Below are 22,481 nucleotides of genomic sequence, written 5' to 3'. Positions count from 1 at the left end.
CTGTGCCTGTGTGTCCCCGTGGTGAAGATGATCAGCCTAGGTGCTGTACAGTTCAACTACATGGTTTAGCACATCTCCCCAGTGCTCAGGATAGAACTGAGGCCCTCACCCACACAAAGCAAGCAATCTATCAGTAAGCTACATCCTCATCCTTAAGACTCATACATAAAAGCTGTCTGGCCCTGGTAGCCTTTTGAATTTGCAATCCCAAATTCCTGGTTTTGACTTTTCTTTGTTAAATACCTTACAAACACATCTATGCTTAATCTACTGTCCAGATCACATACTTATGTGGAGGGATTCTTATTTTATAAACAGTTCCAAGGTTAGAAAAAAAAAAAAAGAAAAGGTCCTAAACTCCTGGACTCCCAGGTACAATTCCAGCATCTTCATCCACTTTCAAGAGAGACAATGGACCTTTATCCAGCTCAGGAAATATTTCCCTGCCTCAGTCCAATGTCCTTCCCAGTAGTCTCCAAATACTTTTTAGTTGATCCTTTGCCATGAAAATAAAGCACACTCACTTGTATAGTTCGATGACTGGTTTAGCTGCATCTTTATACCGTCTTAGCTTGGCAGCAACCGCTTCAGGCTTATCATCCTCCTGCTGGACGAGTGGCTCACCAGTGATGTCATCAATTCCCTGAAACCACCAGAGACACCAGTTAGTACGATGAACCACTGGACCAATCCACAGGTCAGAACTTTCCTGTGCAAACCCATGTACTCACCTATGACTCTACAAGACAGTAAGTACAGCTGGGAGACAGTGGGCACTGTGAAGGGAGTTGAGTAAGAGCTAGGAGTTGCACGGTGTGTTGACATTTTCTGAGAGTTGGCATTGAATCTTTTTTAATTGTCATATCTTTCCAAATATGGTCCACTATTGTTGATAAATGAGACTTCCAATTCAATTTAAATTCCAAGCAACCTCCCCAACAAAAAAACCTTTCGACAATGTCACTCTGGCCTTTTAAATATTTAAATATTCCTAAAACTGCCTTATTTTCTGAAGCCTGAGTTTTGTTTTGTTTTGTTTTTTTTTAAGTTGTCAATGGACCTTTTTTATTTATTTATATGTGGTGCTGAGAATTGAACCCAGTGCCTCAAACATGCTAAGTAAGTAAGTGCTCTACCACTAAGCTGCATCCCCAGTCCCTAAAGCTTGAGTTCTTAACCTGGAAAATAAAACGTTTTAAATAACCAATTTGATTGTTTAGGAAAAATTCTAATCTCTAAGATGACATCTCTGCTAGTTTTCAAATTACTATGGAGCCTCTCTGAAATTTATCTTGGGTTATTTTAGAAGATCAAATAATGACATATCTAAAAGTATATTAAAATAATCATGACCCAAATCAGGGAGAACATTCTTAGAACTGAAAAATTTCGTTATCTTTTAATCTCCCTAGGAGGCACACCTATTTACACAGAACAAAATGGACACACTGGAATGTTGCCTCTCATGTCCGTAGCTACCATTCATCAGGGGAAAGTCACAGGAGATAAATCTGTCAAAGGCAGCTGGAGCAGAACCAAAAGGCTCAGGCAACTCAAATGAATAATCAGAAACTGGCCATAAATTTGAAACACACTAAAATTCCATTATAGCTCAGGGTCTCAGGGACATGACATACATGTGTGATTTATTGGTGAACCACATAATTATCACACGTGTATTCCACGATAGTTAACTGACATGACAGGAGAGCTGCGGATGGGACCAGTCTGTGCATCACCTAGATCTCTCTCTTCTTTATTTACATGTAACCACAATGCTCAAAATTTATAGAAGGGTTCCAGTAAATACAACACTACTCCCAGAAAGACCAGAATGACACTAGGGCAACAGCATCCCTCCTTCCTGGGAAGAGGGTTGGTAGAGCTGGCCAGGTTAGCACTTTGTTATCTTTAGGAATACCATTATAATAGTCTGGGAAAGTAACTCACTAATAAAGCTTCTCATTTTATAGAATCTGCACTAGTAGATCTGGACAAAGTTAAGATGTCAGGTGTTGTGGTGGACTTCAGTGGACTTCCTATCTATGTCAAAACTCCTGTTTTTTCTTCCCACGGTTTATTTTCCTAATTGTAGCTTGTTAGAGTTAAAACGAAAAAAGGATCTAGCCTGGCGAGGCAGCACATGCCTGCAGTCCAGGTTACTTGGGAGGCTGAGAATAGCCTGGGCTACATAGCTAGACAGTGTCTCTAAAATTAATGAATGAGTGAATAAATAAAAGGGGGCTCTAAGGAAGGTATTACACAACTATTTACACTTTTTGAAGAAAACTTCAAAAGGAGTTTATTGCTTAACCTAAACGAACAGATTTCAGTTGGGATATTACTGACACATTACCAGCCAGAAGTGGGGGCGGCATCATTAACCCTGGAAGTGATTTTCTGTAGTAATTACTATTTCCATTTATATTCAAGTCAAGGCTTTTCCACAAAAATTAACACAGTGAGACATATTGCTGCTTTTTCCACCTTTGGAGAATACTTTGGATAATGACAATACTTTGGATAATGACAAGAAATACTACCTAGCAACCAAGAACAGGAGTTAAGTGTTATTAGACTGGATTAATGCATTAGTTCAACCTGTATCAAGAAGTCAGTTTTTAACATAAAGATAAATTAGAAATGGTTTATATCAGGGGCTGAGGGTGTAGCTCAGAGGTAATCCTTTGTCTAGCATGCATATGGCCATTGGTTCAATTCCCGGTACAGGGCAGGAAAAAAAGAAAGACACCCTTATACCAGGTATGGTGGTACACACCTGTGATCCCATAGACTCAGGGGCCTGCAAAAGGAAGATTGCATTCTCCAAGTAAAAAAATTAAAAAGGACCAAGTGGGGATGTAGCTCAGTGGTAAAATGTCCTTGGGTTCGACTCTCGGTACAAAAAAGGGGTAGGGGGGGAGGAATTACTCTAAACAAATGTGTTACAGTATCATTACATCTGCCTACTTTTATACCACATAATTATTATGCTGAATTTTTATGGGCAATCTTTCCATTCCTTAAACATTCTCCCCTACCCTCACACACATCAGCTGTGACCCCACTCCCTTATCCTATCCACCCCAGCCTCTTTGCCAATGTAGGATATTTCCTTCATAACTTACTCCCTGGCCTTATAAAGGCAGACAGCATATCTACACACACAGATACACATAAAGATGTGGACAGTGCTTTGCAAAAAGGAGACCATTCTGTGTGATTTTCTTGTTCAATGATACTTTCAGGAAATTTCTTCCTATCAAAAAGCATTGTACTACTAAGTATTCTTTTGTCCTTTTTTGGGGGGGGGGGCGCCAGTCCTAGGGATCTAATTAATTATTTTTATTGATTATGGATGTTTTCCAATTTATTGGACCAGTTCCCTATAGATGAACATTCTTTGATTTTTTTGGTCATTACAAATATTGAAATAAATTTCACTCTATATGATTTTACCTGTTTTAAAAAGAGTCTATTAATACTTTATCAAACGGAAAATGAGAGTGTTGTTTTTCCCTGATCCCCATCAGCATAGATGCTATATTTTTAAAAATTTGCTGAGTCCAGTGGATCTAAAGTGACATCCACTATTTGTTCCTTAAGTTTCCCTTCTCTGCTACTGAATTTGAGTACCTACCCACCATCCTGTGGTATTAGGAATTTACCCAGGGGTGCTTTACCACTGACATATATTCTCAGCCCTTGTTATTTTTTATTTTGAGACATGGCCTCACTAAGCTGCCAAGCCTTGTCTCAAACTTGCAATCCTCCTGCCTCAGCCTCCCAAGTCACTGGGATTACAGGCAGGTACCACTACACCAGACTCATGTAGTGTTTTTTAACAGTCTATTCATGTCCTCTATTCAATTTTTAACTGGAAAATTTTGCCTTTTTCTTGCCAGATTGTAAAAGCACTTTGCATATTCTTACATGCACATGGGGTGGGTTGAAGTCCAAATTATAGACTCTTCCACTAGGACGGTGAATCCAACGTCGACTGAGACGATCTTTAAGTGTTTCAAATGGAATGTTCAAACTGATCACTAGATCCAGGTCACAGATTTTGTCAAGGGCTTCAGCCTGTACTATTGTCCTTGGAAAACCTAAATGTTGAAAATAAAACAAATGCAAGACATGACCCAGTTGGTCCTTGAAACATTTTCAATGACATAACAATCAAATCTACAAATAATCCAAAAAGGAGCTTCAACCAAGAATTTATATCTTTAAAACAACAACAACAAAAAAAAGAGGGCTGGGGATGGTAGTGCCTCATATTCACAAAGCCCTGGGTTCGATCCCCAACACAACCCCAATAATATTAGAAGAATACCCATCAGTTAATAACCTCATGGCTATATAAGGAGTCACATGACTGACAAAAGTAGAAAGTGCACTAAACTAGAAAACAGTCATTTTACTTGATTCTTTCAGGAAATTCGGTCTAGTTTGGTCAAGTCCCAGCATTGCTCTTAACTACCAGTGTGACCTCAGGCAAGTTATAGCACTCCATTTTCTCTTTGTTGAAGAAGAGAAAGGACAAGTAGTTATGTTGTGTCCTATTAGCTCTAACAGCCTACTTGTCCATTATTCTTAAGTTATAACAAATAATTATATACTTATATTTTAATGCATCAATCAGTGAAAGTAGGATCCTTACTAACCTTCACCTGCATCTGCACTTTAACCAAGGTAAACACTTTAATGTAAAGCATGGTGATGTGGTCAACACTTCCCTATTGTGTACCTGAAATATTCTGAATCCTTTTATTTTTTATTCATTTATTCTTTTTTGGGGGGGAGGGGTACAGGTGATTGAACTCAGGGGCACTCGACCACTGAGTCACACCGCCAGCCCAATTTTGTATTTTATCAGAGAAAGGGTCTCAGAGTTGTTTAGCACCTCACTTTACTTAGGCTGGTTTTTGAACTCGAGATTCTCCTGCCTCAGCCTCTGAGTCGCTGGATTACAGGTGTGCCACAAGCCTGGCTTATTTATTTACTCTTAAGAAATGAAACTCTCACTGTGCTGGCCAGGCTGGCCTCAGATTCTGGGACTCAACTGATTCTTCTGCCACAGCCTCACGAGTATCTTTGACAACAGACATGCTACTGCACCCAGCTTATGAGAGTGAGAGTCATTTTAAATGTTCTTACCAAGCATGAAAATCATACCTACTCCAGGTTAATTATTAAGCTTCACAACGTATAAGTGTAGGAAAACAATCCATTGAACACCTTGGCTATTAGTTACGTTATGTATTCCTCGATAGAGCTGGGAAATGTTTTAAAATAATAATACAAAATTTAAGGTGTTCTGAAAAAAAATAGTATTTTAAACCATTTGGAACTGGGAATGGAAATCAGTGGTAGAGCACTTGCCTAGCATGTGAGAGGCGCTGGGTTCAATCCCCAGTACACAAAAAAGAAAAGCTATTGGGGATACTCCTCCAAAGTTATAAATTCTTCCTAACTTTGTAAATGTTGGTAAATAAGCAACAAAACTAAAAACTGGGCTCACAGTCATGACTTCTTCAAATTCTGGGTGAGTTATGTCACATGATCCCAAATTACATTGTTGCTGCTGCCTCCTTGGGATTGAGCTGTTTCAAATTTAACTACAGATTTGCCTGGGGTAGGACTGCTCATTAGTTATATTTTTTATAATCATTTTTTTTTTTTACTTTTTGAAGTGCCTTTATTTTATTTGTTAATTTTTATGTGCTGAAGGTCGAACCCAGTGCCTCGTGCATACTAGGCAAGTGCTTTGCCCCAGTTCTGTAGTTATCTTTTATTACAGTTTGTCTGCTCTAGCAAAAACCTTTCTGTATCTAATGTCACTTAAGTCTTTATATCCTAGTTAGGTAAAAGAACCAGATGGATAGAGAGCTGGAAGGAAATATAGTAAGAGGTCCCTCATCTAGCCAGGCACAGTGGTGCATATCTGTAATCCCAGCAATTTAGAGGCTGAGGCAGAAGCATTGCAAGTTCAAAGGCCAGCCTCAGCAACTTAGAGAGACCCTGGTCTCAAAATAAAAACAACTGAGGATGTAAATTCAATCTCTAGTTTAAAAAAAAAAGAAAGAAAAAATCAACATCCAAAGAGGAAATTACTTTTGATTTTATATAGAATTATTATATATTTGCATTTTAAAAAATTTGTTCTAATTAGTTATACATGACAGCAGAATGCATTTTAATTCACTGCACACAAATGGAGCACAATTTTTCATTTCTCTGGTTGTACATATAGAGTTGCTCTGTTTGTGCAATCCTACGCGTGCCTAGGGTAATGATGTCCATCTCATTCCACCATCTTTCCTGCCCCCCACCCCTGCCCAGGGCCAATTCTCTCCATTATAACCAAAAGCTCATTCTCTGTCTCCAATATCAATCAATGCCAATTTAATAATAAGGACACGGTTTTTAGGGGAAAAAAAAAGGTTTGCTAGCAAAGGAGAAACACAAGGACTCCTGTCCCAAAGATTGTGACTCTCTCAATGAGGAAGGACAAGGGGTTTACATTTCAGGTATGCTCTGGTGGGGGTCTGGGGTGCCCAGATGGTGTTAGCATTCCCTTGTTAATTTGGGAGAACTCATTTCCCAGATCCTCAGCAGGCATCTCCTTCCTGTAATGGGTGTGTTCAAGGGCAATTAATTAGGGGACGAGAAGATATCACCATCTCCCTAATCTTGTTAGAGAGGGGGACAGGGGAGAAGAAAGAGAAAAAAAACTTAAAAAAAAAATAAGCCTTAGTGGCTGGGGTTGTGGCTCAGTGGTAAAGTGCTCGCATTCGAGGTAGCATGCGAGGCACTGGATTTGATATAATAAAGGTATGTGTCCATCTACAACTTAAAAAAAATCAGAGCAATGAGGGATACATTCAGAAGGTGAAGGGACCACGGTTACACCATGCCACTCCCCCATTATGGATCAGCACCCACATATCAAAGAGAACAATTGGCCTTTGATTTGGGGAGAATTGGTTTACTTTGCTTAGCAGGATTTTCTCCAATTTCATCAATTTACCTGCAAATGCCATAATTTTATTCTCTTTTTATATTAGTAATGCTAAATCATTTCAAATGAGGATACCATTTTCATGGATCTTTTCATCATTGGAAAGTTATCAAGATGACAATTTAAACCAGGCATGGTGGTACACTCCTGTAATCCCAGGAGAGGCTGAGACAGGAGAATGGGCTTGGGAGAACTGCAAGTTCAAAGCCAGTCTCAGCAACAGAGAGGTGCTAAGCAACTCAGTGAGACCCTGTCTCTAAATAAAAAAACTTGGGAGCTGAGCAGGACAGCAACTCTCACCACACAAGAATAGGACAGGGGGTGTGACTCAGTGGCTTGAACCCTGAGTTCAATCCCTGGTAGCCACCCCCTCCCCAAAAAAAGATGACAACTTAAAATGTGGTGTGAATCTAAGCTGATTTCAGAGTGTTTGTTTATAGGGCTACATGTGACAGACGGCACACAAAGGCTGTCCCATGCCCCTGTTTTGGGCATCTGCTGTTTTGCCAGCCACTGCTGCAAACTCTTTCCACTGCCCCTCAGAGCCTTCCTCACTGCCTATGAGCCATCCACACCAGGTCATGCTTTCAATGATGGCCAGGTCTTCTCTTTCTCCAGATAACCCACTTACCGCTAAAACATCAAGACAAACAACTGGAGCTTGAAAGATGTCCATCAAAAACAAACAAGATCGTCTCTACACCCTTCCCAAACCCCAGCCCAATTAAGTTGACACATTTCCTAAAATAAAGGTATCCAGAATTATTTCATGTATTGCAAATTCTATTGTAATATTTTATTCATTCATTCTAGAGAGGTATATTTGATAGGAAATATAACACATTTGATGATACTGAATGTGTACATAATTTATACCTAGATAATCAGTCATGTATTAATCATATAAGACAAACTCAACTTTTTACTGTTAAGTATATACAAAGAATTTTAAAGACGACCTTTCTCAACCTTAGTCCCAGCCCTATGTTCTGCTCAAACCAGCTACTACCCTGACTAGAAAACAGTGTTCTTTATCCTTTAGAAAGTCCGAGAGCTGAAGATGAGGCACCAGGAAAGAAGAGGGGAACTAAAAATACAGCATGAATCCCTTCAACAAATAAAAACTCAAATCTGACTGTCTTTCTTGCGTGATGAGTCTCTGTCCCGCTCAGCTTCCAATTGTCTGTGACCTCTGGGGCCCTCTGGAGGAGGAAAACACAATGAGGTACAAAATAAGCAGAATTCAACTGACCTAGAATTCAAAAATATGTTGAGTAGTGCCTACCTATTGAGCAATGACATTCAGATCTGCTACTGGATAATGGGAAATACAAAAACCTGGGAGTAGATAAAACAAGACATATCAGATCTTCAAGGGTTCTATCTGATGGGATATCAAAATCACCAAGAAGATTTAAAAGAAAAAAAATGATTGTGAATGTTCAAATTCTGTCCCAGGCCTTCCTAGAGTGGAACATCTCAAACTGAGATAAAAACTTAGGTATTTTTTAAAAAAAATTTGTTTAGGCAATTTTAATACCTACCCTGGACTGATTTAAGAACCACCAAACTTCTCAGCAAGAGTATGCTATTAGTGATTGTTATCAAGCTCATTTCTGGTAGGTTTGACTCTATTTCTAAGCAGGTACAAATAAGAACAGATGGTGGGAAGATGGGAACTGGAAAGGAAGGTCCCAAACAGAGGGGAAGTCTCCAGATTTGCTAATGCTCAGCGAGCTTAGTCCTGTTCCGGCCATTCCTCAGAAGAAACACAGGTTCTTGTGAATGCATTACCTCAAAAGAAAGCAGCATGGCAGGGGAGGGGCCTTGGTAGTGAGAACAGTGGACCAGAAGTCAAAGATCAGTGTGCCTGTGACTGTTTCCTAGTCCTAACAGAGAATTCATAAAGTTTCATCCTCTCTCTGATCCTTTGTGTCCTCAGACGTAAAACAAGGGTGTTTCAGTTTGCTAGAGCTACCACAATAAAGTACGCCACAGAAAGGATGGCTTGGTTAGCAGAAATTTTGTTCTGCTACAATCTGGAAGCTAGAAGTCTGAGCACAGAGTGTGGGCAGAGTTAGTTTCTTCTGAGTCCTCTCTCCTTGACTTGCAGAGAGGCTGTCAGTGTCTTTGCTATGTATCTGTGTCCAGATTTTCTCATAAGAGCACCAGTCATATTGGAATGGGGCCCAACCTAATGATCTCATTTTGACTTAATTACCTCTTTAAAGATCTTATCTCTAAATAAGGTCAATGGAGGAGGAATGGGAGGAGGTGGTGGTCCACAAAGACCATAAGCAATGGTAATGCTGGGGATTGACTGCATCCTATGAAAGGTTGACCAGCCCACAGTGAGGATGATGACACCCAACTCAAAAAGTTGTGAATAGGATTAATATCTAGGGTATATGAAGAACTCAAAATACTTTACACCAAAAAAAAACTTGATTACTAAATATGCAGATGAATTAAACAGAACTTCTCAAAAGAAGAAACACTAATGTCCAACAAATGTATGAAAAAATGTTCAACATAAGCAATTAGGAAAATTCAAATCAAAACTACACTGAAATTTGTTTCATACCAGTCAAAATGTCAGTCATAAAGAATACAAATAATAACAAATGCTGGAGAGGATGTGAAGGAAAAGGAACACTTTCACACTGTTGGTGGGACTGTAGATTAGTACAACCACTATGGAAATCAGTATGCAGGTTTCCAAAAAGACTAAATATGGAATCAACTTTATGACCCAGCTATTCGACTCCTCCATACTTATCCTGAAGAATTAAAATCATCCACTATAGTGATACATGCATACCCATGTTTATAGCAGCATAATTCACCGTAGCCAAAGTATGGAAACCAGCTGGTTTCTATCAATGATGAATGGATAAAGAAAATGTGGTATATACACACAGAGTTTCATTCAACCACAAAGACAAAAGAAAGATGTCATTTGCATGAAAATGGATGGAACTAGAGACCATTATATTTAGTGAAATAAGCCAAACTTCCAAGGCTGGGGGTCATATGTTTTCTCTTATGTGTGGAAGCTAGAAAGGAAAAAGGAAAGGTGGAAGGATCTCATGAAAATCAAAGGGAGATCAATGGGGGAAGCAGACCGAAGGGTGGGAGGTTGGAAGGGAGGGAGGAAGCACTGGGGAATGATATTGGCCAAAATATACTATATATCGTGCATTGTGTGCATGTACAAATAATGTAACAACAAATCCCATTCATATTTACAACTATAATGCACCAATAAAAAATTGTAGCAAATAAATAAATAAAGGGAAAATGAAAAAAAGTTGTTCTTAGAAATAGGTGCATTAGTAAGTGCCAATTGCAGAATGGTGGCTTGGGTTTGGGCAAGGAGAAGGCCCATGGGGCAGCGAGCCAATATTAGGAAGAATATGAAGGCAAAGTGGGATTAAAGGTTAAAAAAGACAAATAAAAAATAGCAGGGCTGATAACCAAAAGAGACAGGGTGGATAGAGATAAATTTGAGCTTTTATACAAGGACAAAAAGAGGCACCACCACCACCATCAGGCAACAGGATGTCTTAATGTAGCAGAATGAGCCTTCTTAGTAGCGGAAGAGACAAAAAAGAAGCTTCCTAAGGGGAGACCCAGGTCTTCTTTAGGCAGATGGTACAGAGTAGAGCACTGGAGAGCATGGGTCCCTAGAGATGGGGTGGGAAAATCTGTAAGAAGAGAGGATTCCAGAGGGCACAGTGAGGACGGAAATCAATCACTGAGGGAAGGCTCACCTTTTTGTTCATGACCAGGCATCAGAGTCAAAAGGCAGTTAGAAGTGACAGAATTTAAATAGCATCATTTCAGAGCAGCTGTAGCGTATCCTGGACTCTGAACTGGTCACAGGATGGAACTCCCAGTGAGGTTTAGGGTGCCGTCACAGGTCTGGGGTGTCACAGTCCTGGAAGTGGAGCTCCGTCACTTTGGTTGGGCATAAGGGCAAGGGCTCCAAAAATGGGCGGCAGAAATGATCTGTCTGTGAGATTCTTAAAACATCAACAGTACTCAGCCTAGATTCTATCTTTAAAGCCTCAGGGTCTACAATATGAAAGAAGGTCCTAAATTATGGATTCCGTATGGCACGGTGGCTTTTGCATCCTTTATGTTGTATATTGTGTTTTGAGTTGAGCTCAACAAACCAAAGTAGTTCACAAGTGACAGTCACATCAATCAGCTGCCAAAAGCAGAAAGTCAGAAAAGATGCAGAGAAACCCACACTTTTTAAACCAGTTGATCATAGTGTCATTATCCAGCTGCTACTCCAGCTGTGGGCATGTATTGCTCTGGACGTGTTGGCTTGTAGCCCCTATGAGAAGGGGGAGCACTGGGGCAGTGCCCAGGACACAGTAAGATCCCCTGTGGGCAGGGATGAATGGCCAAGTGAACCAGATGCACATTCGAATTTTGTCAACAGGTGGCAGCATTTATAATTTTTCCATTGACAGAATTAGAAAGTTTGGGTATGCTTTTATATTTCTTAAAACGACTCCTCAAAGGCCTTCCATAGGACTAAGTAGCAGTATTCTAGCTTCCTTAATTAGATAGCCTAATCCCAGTAAATACGTCCCATCAATTGTCCAAGAAGTGGAAAAGTCATCAGCTAAGGTAAAACAAAGACCATCTTAAACAAAGATGCTTGCCTTCCTTCCTCCCTTTAGGTACACAGACAGGGCTGCTCCAGGGCATGTCTTCATCAGGATATCTGCCTCAGGCCCCCACATAAAGCTGTCCCTATCCTTCATCCCAGCCTAGAAAGCTGTTCTGCCCCATTCATTCCAGCAGCCAATTCAAGCTGAAAGACGACATTTCACATAGTTGAAATTTCTTCTGAATCTGTCGCACAACTGCTAATTATAGGGTTTACAATTTCTGTTTTATAGATTCCCAAAGATTTACTTGGTGCAGTGAGATGTTGCTAAATTCCCGACGGGTATTGTATTCCCAGCAGTGCTGACCACTGGGCCTTGGCACTTGCTCCTTCCAGCAAGTGCCAAAAATCTGAGGAAGGGTCACTAAAGCAGGAGGTGTCACAGCAACAAGCTCAGGCAGTGAGGGGAATGGAAGCAGGACGCATCTGTTTTTCTAATTTGAGACTGCATTCACTCCATGGGGAGGTGCAGAGCCAGAATCCACTGCCACATTCCCAGGCAGCAAAGCAGGCCATCCGCCTGGTGGAAACAAATGGAAAGTCCTGAAGGGCACCATCCAACATCCGCCTGGAGTTGGCAGCTTGTGAAAAGACCAGGCAACATCACCCCCCCCTTCCTGTCTCCATTAAGGTCTGCAGCCAAAGGGCTGTTTCCGACCACCCATGTCTTCCCAGCTGTTGTGAAAGCAAGAACCAAGTTACAAATGCAAGCCAGTGTTCATCACCATTAATCACCAAACAATGGATTAAAGTTGAAAAACAGGTGGTTATTCTTCTCCAGTCTTTTCTGGGCCAAGAGTTCAAACTATTCACATCAACCCAGAATCCTTAGTTGAAACTTGAAATTCATTGCCTCCAAAGCCTGTTCATAAGGACTTTTCTCTCTCCTATCTTATCATGACCTCATCTATTTACGTGATTATTTTCTCATATCTGAATTTTAAGACCTCCATATTCCATTTCATCCAGTTTTTATGAACAAATGGTAAAAAGAATAAGCTCCATGGTCCCCACTGTTTGGAACACTCCAGGTCTCACCTCTTATTTGTTGAAAGCTTTATTGGGACATATGAACCTACTCTAGGCTCTGAAACTTTAGGATATGTAAGAGATTTGTAATAAGTACATCCTGCCCTCAAGGAGCTTATAGGTTAACATAAACCACTTTAAACCCGGCACAGTGGCATACTACTGTAATACCAGTGACTCCGCAGACTAAGGCAAGGAGGATTGATTGTAGGTTCAAAGTCAGTCTGGGCAACTTAGTGAGACCTTATTTCAAACTATAAAATAAAAAGGGTTAGGAGCTGTAACACAGTGGTATAGTGCCCCCAGGTACAAATCCCCAATACTGGGGGTAAAAAAGTGACGTAAAAGCCTAGATATACAACCCCCCCTAAAAAAATAAATAAATAAAAAGCTAAACATGCCACAATCACTTAGTGATTAGTTGATCAAAAACAGAAGGCAGATATCCAAGAAACTTTGATTTTTCAAACCACAAGTTTGCCCTTTCAAATTTTAAGAAATAAAGGATAAAATCTTTTTTGGTAGGATCCCCTGGCATTGCTATGAGGATTAGAGATGAAATGACCACCGTATTCTTAAACCAGTTATACTAATGTCACTGCACCCTTTTCCCCATAAGGGAAGATGCACAATTCACTGAAGAAGGAGCTATTCTCTGCAAACACCTTGATTAAAGGCTCTGGCTTAAGAATTCTGCTTGCTTGTCCTTTGAACATAAGTCTCCACTAAAAACAAAAAAACTAGGAGGCAGGAAATGGTCCCATTCTATCCCAATTAAGACAGAAGGAATTTGCAGATGATTGATACAGGCCCATATTTCTGCCCCAGTGAAAATAACAGGCTGAGTATTCCCTTCCTGGACTCTGTTATTGGCTGCAGGTGAGATCTTTCTATAAGTGGGCCTCATCCATAGGCTTTCCCATGTGCCAAGCACTGTTGCAGGTACTGGCAATGCAACTCTGAACAAGACAGTCTCTGCCTTCCTGGGTCCACTTGAGGGGTGAGAGAATGGGGGAGGGGTGTTGATTAATGTGATGTCACATGACTGAGACACCAGCATAAAGAGTTGCAGGGGAAGATGGAATAGTACAAGAACGATGCTCTGAGGAGGATCTGGCTGGTGGTCTGAATTCAGCAGTCCACATGGAAATCTGAAAGCAGAGCAGATGGGAGAGGGAGGCCCACAGCAGTGTATGGCACATGTAGGCAGAGACCTTATGAAGTAGTTACAGAATATAAGCTTTGTTCTTTCCTGATCAAGATAAAAGATCTCAGAAGCTCAGGAGGTCAAGGCAGGAGGATCATAAGTTCAAAGCCAGCTTCAGGAACTTATCAAGGCCCTAAGCAACTTGGTGAGACCCTGTCTCTAAGTAAAAAAAAAAAAAAAAATTTTTTAAGGGCTGGGGATGTGGCTCAGTGGTTAAGTGCCCCTGGGTTCAATCCTCAGTACAAAAAAAAAAAATTAAATTCTTCCAGATAAAAGATCTAAGCATGCCTAAAGACAGAGGAAAATGAAAAACTTGAAGTATATAAAAGACAAAGAATATTCAGTTTAGTACTAAAACTAATAATAATCAATATAACTGGGAAATAGAACAGAAAAATTGAACAAATGGAAAACTTCCCTGAAAGCAAAGAACACACCATAAACTGGAGAAAAATAAATAAAAACAACCAACATTGTGATAGTCTATTTATATCAAGGATGAAGAAACTGGGTGTGGTGGTACAACACCTGTAATCCCAACAGTCTGGGAAGCTGAAGCAAGAGAATCATAAATTCAAAACCAGAATGAGCAATGTAGTGAGACCGTAAGCAGCTTAGTAAGATCCCATCTCAAAATAAAAATATAAAAAGAGTTGGGAATGTGGCTCAGTGGTTAAGCATCCCTAGGTTCAATTTCCAGTATGCCCTGCCCACCCCACCCCCCCAAAAAAGAAGAAAGAAATAATTCTTCAGAAAGTCTAAATTGGGGAGGGGACGGGGTTGAGGGGTAGGGTTCAACTTCAACAGAGTCAGACTGGCCTTGGGTCTCACACAAAGAACCCAGGTCAGAAAAGCAAGCAAAGGTGAGTGGCCACAAAGTTCCTACAGACACAGGACCACACAAGAATATCCCAGTCAGCTAGCTGGGCTGTTGAACAGTAAGAGACATTCCCAAACTAGGAAACTCATGAAATACAGACAGCACCTCATGGTTCGTGGAGGGAAAGAGGAAGGGAAAGTATCCAACAAAATCCAACTAACCAAATAATGAATGGAAAAGTCACGTTAAACACTAGTGCACCTTCATTCAGATATAAAGCCCATACTGTACAAATCAACTCATTTAAAGTGTATGATTCAATAGTGCATTCAGAGAGGTAACCAAGAAAATAATCAAAATAAAATGAACAAGATGGGTAAGAGAACTAATCCACAGAATTCATTTAAATTTTTAAAACAGAAGACAAAAAACTGGGGAATTTATCATAAAATAATCACAAATTTTAACAGCAAAAGCCAATGGAAAATTCTGAAGGAGACACAGGAAGTGGAGGTGATAGGAAGTGTAATAATCCCCTGCCATTTATTATAGATGATACCTCCTGCCTGGGTTTGAAATTATTAAACAAATATGTCGCTCTCTTATGGTGATCCTAATCTTAAAGTGCTCCCAGAAGAACCTCTGTGGTGATAAAGATTTATCTGAAGTTTAGTAATAATTTCTTCAGGTTCACTTAGTTGTCATTGTTGTTAAGTTTGAGTCAAATTAAATGCCTTTGTGTGTATAGTCTGATACCAACGTTTCGATGGACGGTTTTCCATTACTAACCCAGGTTATTTCTGGCTGGTGGGGTTTCAAGTGATAAATTGTCATTCTTTGCATTTTTCCATGTGGATTAAGGATTTCATTGTGATCACACATTATTTTTATAAAAGCAACGGGGAAAATGAAGTTAAACTACCTGCATGTTCTCCCATCTAATTTTCCTTTCAGCCTGAATCAAGCTGTTCATCTCTCCAATGTCTCCATATCAACTGTTTTATATTGTTTTGTATAATTTATTTTTATAGAGAAGACTTAATGGAAGATGAGTGGTTCTATTTGTAATGCATTGGTCCAGAGTACTTAGTGATGAGTGATTATAATAACTTTCATATTAGAAAAATGTTTTCAAGGGCTGGGGTTGTGCATTAGTGGTAGAGCACTTGCCTAGCATGCATGAGGCACTGGGTTTGATTCTCAGCACCGCATGAAAACAAATAAAGGTCCATCGACAACTAAAATAAAAACTATTAAATAAAAATAATGTTTTACATTTCTGTTTATAATTGGAATTTTACCTTCTAATATCTATCAGTATCAAGCTTAAGCCAATTACGATAAATAATAATGCATAGATCTTCCCTTTGATGTTCTATGTTCCAGAACTCTAAGTTTCATACTTGTTGGCCAATCCTTGCAAACTTACATCAAAAATAGGCCTATTTTATGGATATGGGGAAAGAACCCAAGAAAGGTAACTTGGCTTGCTCAAGACAACATAGTTAGTCGATTACAACTGACCATTTGGGTGTTCCACTAATCCATGATTCTTCTACCACATTCATGTTTTCTCAGCATTGTACTCGTGCAAAATGATTAAACTAGCAAGGTTTGCCTCCGATGCAGCTTTGCAGCCCATTAATTAATCAAATTCCCAAGATACTTGTTCCATAAATTAGGGGAGCAGGTTCTCCTAACATCTAAACTTAGGTATGGAAGACAATTGTCATCCTGTGCCTTACTTTATAGGCTCCTAATTAAGTAACAGGGGTTGCGAACTTCTGAAAGTGTTGGACAAGACATGGCCAGTACAGAGAAACCATGACCTATTGTCTAAAGTATATCTAAACTTAATTTTTTTTCTGAAAAAACAGTTAATTTTTAAAATGTTATTTGGAAAGAAAGTTAAAAAATAAGTTATTTATGCTGTCAAACCCATAAGTTTAAAAATTTTTAACTTCCTTCCAACTTAGTTTTTAATATTAACTTTGACACTATTCAAATGCCTGTTTTTGAATTTCAAGAAGTGTTTAACTTTGCCCTCACCAACTTTTCCAGCCTCATGCACTCATATTTTTGGCTCCAGTATTAGCCAGTGGTTAACCTGGGGTTTCCAGAATAAGCAACGCTGTTTTAAGCCTCTGTAGTTTGTTGTGCACATTGCCTGTCTAAAATGTGCTTTATTTTCATCTTCGAAACATGGCTTAGTGTCACTTTCTCCAGGAAAGCCTTCTTAATTAATAGCTGTGTTTAAAAGAGAGTTCGCTGCGTACTCCCATGTCACCTTTTTTTAAAAAATATTTATTTGGACACAATGCCTTTCTTTCTTTCTTTCTTTCTTTTTTAATGTGGTGCTGAGGATCGAACCCAGTGCCTCTCACATGCTAGGCAAGTGCTCTACCACTGAGCCACAACCCCAGCCCCCCCATGTCACATTTTAATACTTTCACTCATGTCCCCAGATTTTACACAGCACAGCCCTCCTGCACTGTGAGGACAGGAAATGTGCTATTCCTTCCTGGGACTAACCAATGCCTAGCTCATCTGGATGCACAAAAATGCATACTCTATTTGTTTTTTGATCCCTGAAACAAGTTCTTCTAGGGTGTGTTCAAATATCTGCATGAATATGTTTTCCATATGGTCCTTAATGCCTTTTTCTTGATTTATTTTGCTTTGTGTGTTGTTGTTGGTGGTGGGGGGGGGTGTGGTTTATTGGGAATTGCCAGGATTGCTTTACCACTGAGCTATACCCCCAACTCTTTATTTTTTACTTTGAGACAGGGTCTCCCTAAATTGCTTAGAGCCTCACTACATTGCTCAGGTGACAAGCATGTACCACTGACACTGGTCTCTTAATGCCTTTTAAGATTAAAATCTGGTTAATTCTCTGAAAACACACAAAATAAACAAAGTCACCATTGTCTAATAATATAGTAAGAGCGTATATAGACAACTCAATCAGAGGAAAGCCACCAGGAGTGGACATGGAGGGCAGGATCTCAGGAGAAAATCCATACCAAACAAGAAAGAAGAGATCCAAGACTTCAGTCAGCTACTCTGAGCTCACCCTGCCATCAAGGGTCACAGGATAAAATATGAGTTTCTATGGTTTGGATTTATTTATTTATTTATTTATTTTTTAAAGAGAGGAGAGAGAGAGGAGGGAGAGGGAGAGGGAGAGGGAGAGGGAGAGGGAGAGGGAGAGGGAGAGGGAGAGGGAGAGGGAGAGGGAGAGGGAGAGGGAGAGGGGGAGAGAGAGAGAGAGAGAGAGAGAGAGAGAGAGAGAATATTTTAATATTTATTTTTCAGTTATCGGACACAACATCTTTGTTTGTATGTGGTGCTGAGGATCAAACCTGGGCCGCACGCATGCCAGGTGAGTGCGCTACCGTTTGAGCCACATCCCCAGCATATGGTTTGGATTTAAATTTTTAAAAAATTAAAAGATATCCCTTACTGCCTAAGGCAGGACAAAGGCTGAATCACCACTAGATACTGAACTCCAGGGAACCAGGTCCTGTTCACTATCTTTATTGCTCCTCTGTGGTGTCCAGACACTTCATTGCACTGAGTTGGTGCCTAATGAATACTTTGTTGTGCAAAGAATCATGAGTACTTAGCACCAAGAGAAATTCACACATGCTGGGAGTGGTGGTTTATGCCTATAATCCCAGTGACTTGGGAGGCTAAAGCAGGAGGATTACAAATTCAAGGACAGCCTTGGAAACGTAGCAAGTCCCTGTCTCAAAATACAAAATGAAAAGGACTGGAGATATAGCTCAGTACTAGAGAACCCCTGGATTTCATTCTCAGCACCACACACAAAATGGAAATTCACATGAACACTTGCAATCATGAATAAGGGAATTACAATAGTTTCGATGGAATCAGTAGCTAGATATAAACCTTTTTAACAGTGAATACTCTTGTACATACTAGGTAAGCACTGTGCTCAACTCACAATTTTGGATGCAGAAAAAAATCAGATATATATTTACATTGTCTTGGGGCATGGGTGAGGTTCTTGGAAATGTGGCACTAAAACTAATCAAAACACCCCCATCGTTTTTCACGTGGTCATTTTGACCAAAAATGCCACTCCTTGCTTGTAAAAATCATTCCATTGACCTCCCAGAACACAGATGTCACTTCACCTAACCATGGTTGGCTGAACACACATCTTCTACCCTTCCTGTGTGTCTGGAGGAACTTAGTCAGCTTCTACTCCTTTCCAACAGATCTCTCCTTTTTCCTTCACTGTCAGTCAGTGCAAAGCCAGTCAGACCCATGCTTTATTCACTTTAGAAATATATCTGGGACAACCAGGCATGGTGTCGCCCACCTGTCCTCCCAGCAACTTGGGAGACTGAGGCAGGAGGATCACAAGTTCAAAACCATCGTCAGCAACTTAGCAAGATCCTGTCTCAAAATTAAAATAAAAAAGGGATGGAGATGTGGCTCAGTGGTTAGACACCCATTACCCAAACACAAATGAGACCCTGTCTCAAAATAAAAAGCATAAAAGGACTAGAAATGCAGTTCAGTGGTATCAATTCTTAGTACTGGAGAGAGAGAGAGAGAGAGAGAGAGAGAGAGAGAGAGAGAGAGAGAGAGAGAGAGAGAGAGAGAGAGAATATCTAGAACCCTCATACACACAGGATGATTATTTTCTATTCATGTATGTATTTCTATGTATGTATGTATTTGTGGTGCTGGGGATAGAAGTTAGGGCCTTGAGCATGCTAAGCATACCACTGAGCTACAAAGTCCCTCTCCTTTTCTTTTCTCATTTTTAACTTTGCAACAGGGTCTCCCAAAGGTGCTAAAGCTGACCTCAAACTTGCCATCCTCCTGTTTCAGCCTCCTGAATAGATTGGGATTATAAATGTGCCACCATGCACAGTTCTATTTCTTTTTTTGATTGTTGTTGCTGTTTGTTTTATGCAAGGGATTGAACCCAAGGGCATTTAATCACTGAGCCACATACCCAGCTCTTTTTAAGTTTTATTTTGAGACAGGGTCTGGCTCAGTTGCTTAGGACCTCACTAAATTGCTGAGGGTGGCCTCCTGCCACCGTTGCCACTGGGATTACAGGCATGCATACCACACCTGGCTCACTTTTCACTCCAAAAGAACCTTTCAGTGACGTTCCAAACACTTCTATTATACATTTTATTCTTGAAACATAACCTGCATTCACAAGGACAACAGAAAAATATTGCCCTTGGCATTCCTAAGAGATGCAATTCAGAATATATTGTTGGTTTGTTGTTTTTTTTTTTTCCAGTAGACATATGCTGCCCAGTGGGATATGACACTCTCCAGAGGTGGGCTTCACAAAGAAAAATAGGAGGAGATAAGGTCAGAGCAGTTATGCATCAGTCTAGTATGGTAAAACACATTTGCAAGATCAGGGCAAAACTCCTAGCTCCTCATCTGTAGTTTACATTCTGGACAGACACCTCCTTTCAGGAGACAGAGAGCTCTAAGTGAGCAAGCACATACCCTGGAATATCTGATCTAAGAGCTTTAACTCTCAGAGGGCGGGGGGGAAACCCACAAACATCGCACATATTTAAGCAGTGTTAACTTCTGCATTAAAATAAATAAAAAGAAAATTTGATTTCCTTCAGAAAGCAGCTAGTGTTCAATACTGGTCAGACAGAAGAAGAAAAAAAATAGACCATAGTCTAAATACAACTAGAGACCAAATGATGACTATCATTCTGAAGTTATCTTTATCTCCAATTAAAGACTTATATTCCACTTTAATTTCCCAATTTTAAAGCTGCTCTCCATGAAACCAAATGCTATCATCTGGATATGGTTATTTGTGTCCCCCAGAGGTTCACGGATTTAAGCTTGCTTCCCCAATGTGGGAGGGGATGGCGCCTTCTAAAGGTGAAACCTAGTGGGAAGTGGTTGGGAATGATGAAGAGATTAATGTGTTCTCTTCAGACTCCAGTTGATTCCCATGAGAGTGACTTGTGAAGGATAAAAGAATAAGACTGACCCCACTCTCTGGCTTCCAGTCTCACAATGGGATCTCCCTCTCACATGTGCTCCTGCCATGATGTGATGATGTAACCACGGTGGCCAGTATCATGCTCTTGGATCTTCAAAACTTCAAGAAAACGAAACCTTTTCTTTTTATAAGTTACACAGCTTAGGTATTTTTGTCACAGCAATGAAAATGTACTAATATACCAAATTTAAAATATTTTTATACCTTCACCTAAAAAATTAGGGCTAAGTGAGAGAACTTGAAGTTCTTCTTTAAATGCACTGGTTGACAGTCAAGTTAAGAAATGAGGACCTTTAAAATATACTTCCCCACTGACCTGACCTCAACGTCCCCCACTTTTTCTCCCCACAGCGATTGAACCCAGGTGTGCTTTACCACTGTGCCACACCTCCAGCCCTTTTTATTATTTCTTTTTGAGAGGGTCTTACCAAATTGCCTGGGGCCTTGTTACATTGCTGGGGCCAGCCTTGAGCTTACAATCCTCCTGCCTCTGCCTCCTAAGGTGCTAGTATTACAGACGTGAGCCACTGAGCTCACTGATGGCACTTTTTAAAAATAAGTGAAAACCTTTCCACATTCACACGTGTTTTACTTCATGTTATTTTTGTGTGGTGCTGAGGGATGAACCCAGGGCCTCACGCATGCTGGGTAAGGGTTCTACTACTGAGCTATAACTCCAGCCCAGGATTTATTTTCAATACCTGACAGTTCCCTAGTTATCATTTTGCCTTGGGAGCACACCTTATTCATAGAAGAGAAAAAAAGAGGATCTTATAACAAAATTGCAAAGGTCAATTGTATTATTACAATCCTCAAGGGGAAAAATCTTCTTCCTCCTTCACCTCTCCCCATACACTCAAACAATAGAGTATTTCTTCTCCAACTCCTGTGAAGACATGGCAGTGCTGAGCTTTTTAGCTAGACCAGAACTGTCCAAACTCAGAGCACCCCCCACCTTCCAGGCGCGGTGTTCCCTTGGCCTGCTTCCACTCTCCTCCTCCCACCCACCAGTTAGCACAATGCCTCTCCAGCCATATGGACCAGATGATGAGTCACCCACCACCCAGAATTCCTTCCTTGACCTTTCCACATTCAATCACCTTTAGCACACTCAACAGGCACGTCCTCCGCGGCGCACGAGCACATGCCCTGTAACAGAAGGAGTTTCAAGCCAAACACAGGAACCAGCCATTTTTCACACTCCTCCCTTGGCCAAATGGATAGCTTCCAGAGCTTTAAAGAAAAATCACAACTGAAAGTGACCAGATGGGTTTTCAAGGAGAAAGATGCAAACTAAATCAGTTGGGAGACTGACGCACTCTACTAAAAACAGGCCTGCGACGTAAAAGAACTTCAGTTATTCACCCCGAGAGGCACGATGATGGCAAAAGCAAGCACTGAAAGGAGTTGCAGAACATTCCATGGCTGTAACTTGACTTTGACTCTGCACAGCTAAATATTTTTAGAACTGTTTTTGAGATTAATACTTCAAGTAGTCACCCCACCCCCACCCCCGCCCCAAAATCCCCCTCCAAAATTCTGGACCTGCACACCAGCCAGCACAAATGATAAAAATGAAGAAAATTTCAAGGCACGAACTGCATGGCAAGTACTCTTCTAAGCACTTAACAAATATTCGCTCACTTGATCCTTATGAAAAGTCTTTCCTCATCCATTTTCCAT

General features: G+C 40.4%; 1 protein-coding gene across 4 annotated transcripts in view; it reads right to left on the bottom strand.

The window, feature by feature from the left end:
* Ak4 (adenylate kinase 4) overlaps positions 1-22,481 on the bottom strand; it is a 65,259-nt gene that overhangs the window by 6,058 nt on the left and 36,720 nt on the right. For all 4 annotated transcript variants that reach the window (XM_005337722.5, XM_078026415.1, XM_078026416.1 and 1 more), the window contains 2 exons: positions 3,934-4,106; positions 525-643 (listed from right to left, as the gene is read on the bottom strand). In XM_005337722.5, coding sequence (XP_005337779.1) covers positions 525-643; positions 3,934-4,106 — 292 coding nt within the window. The remainder of the gene's footprint in view (positions 1-524; positions 644-3,933; positions 4,107-22,481) is intronic.

Source organism: Ictidomys tridecemlineatus, chromosome 11 (assembly GCF_052094955.1).
Source record: "Ictidomys tridecemlineatus isolate mIctTri1 chromosome 11, mIctTri1.hap1, whole genome shotgun sequence".
NCBI lineage: Eukaryota > Metazoa > Chordata > Mammalia > Rodentia > Sciuridae > Ictidomys > Ictidomys tridecemlineatus.
The sequence above is the reverse complement of the archived record's forward strand: the minus strand, read 5'-3'. Positions and strand labels throughout refer to the sequence as shown.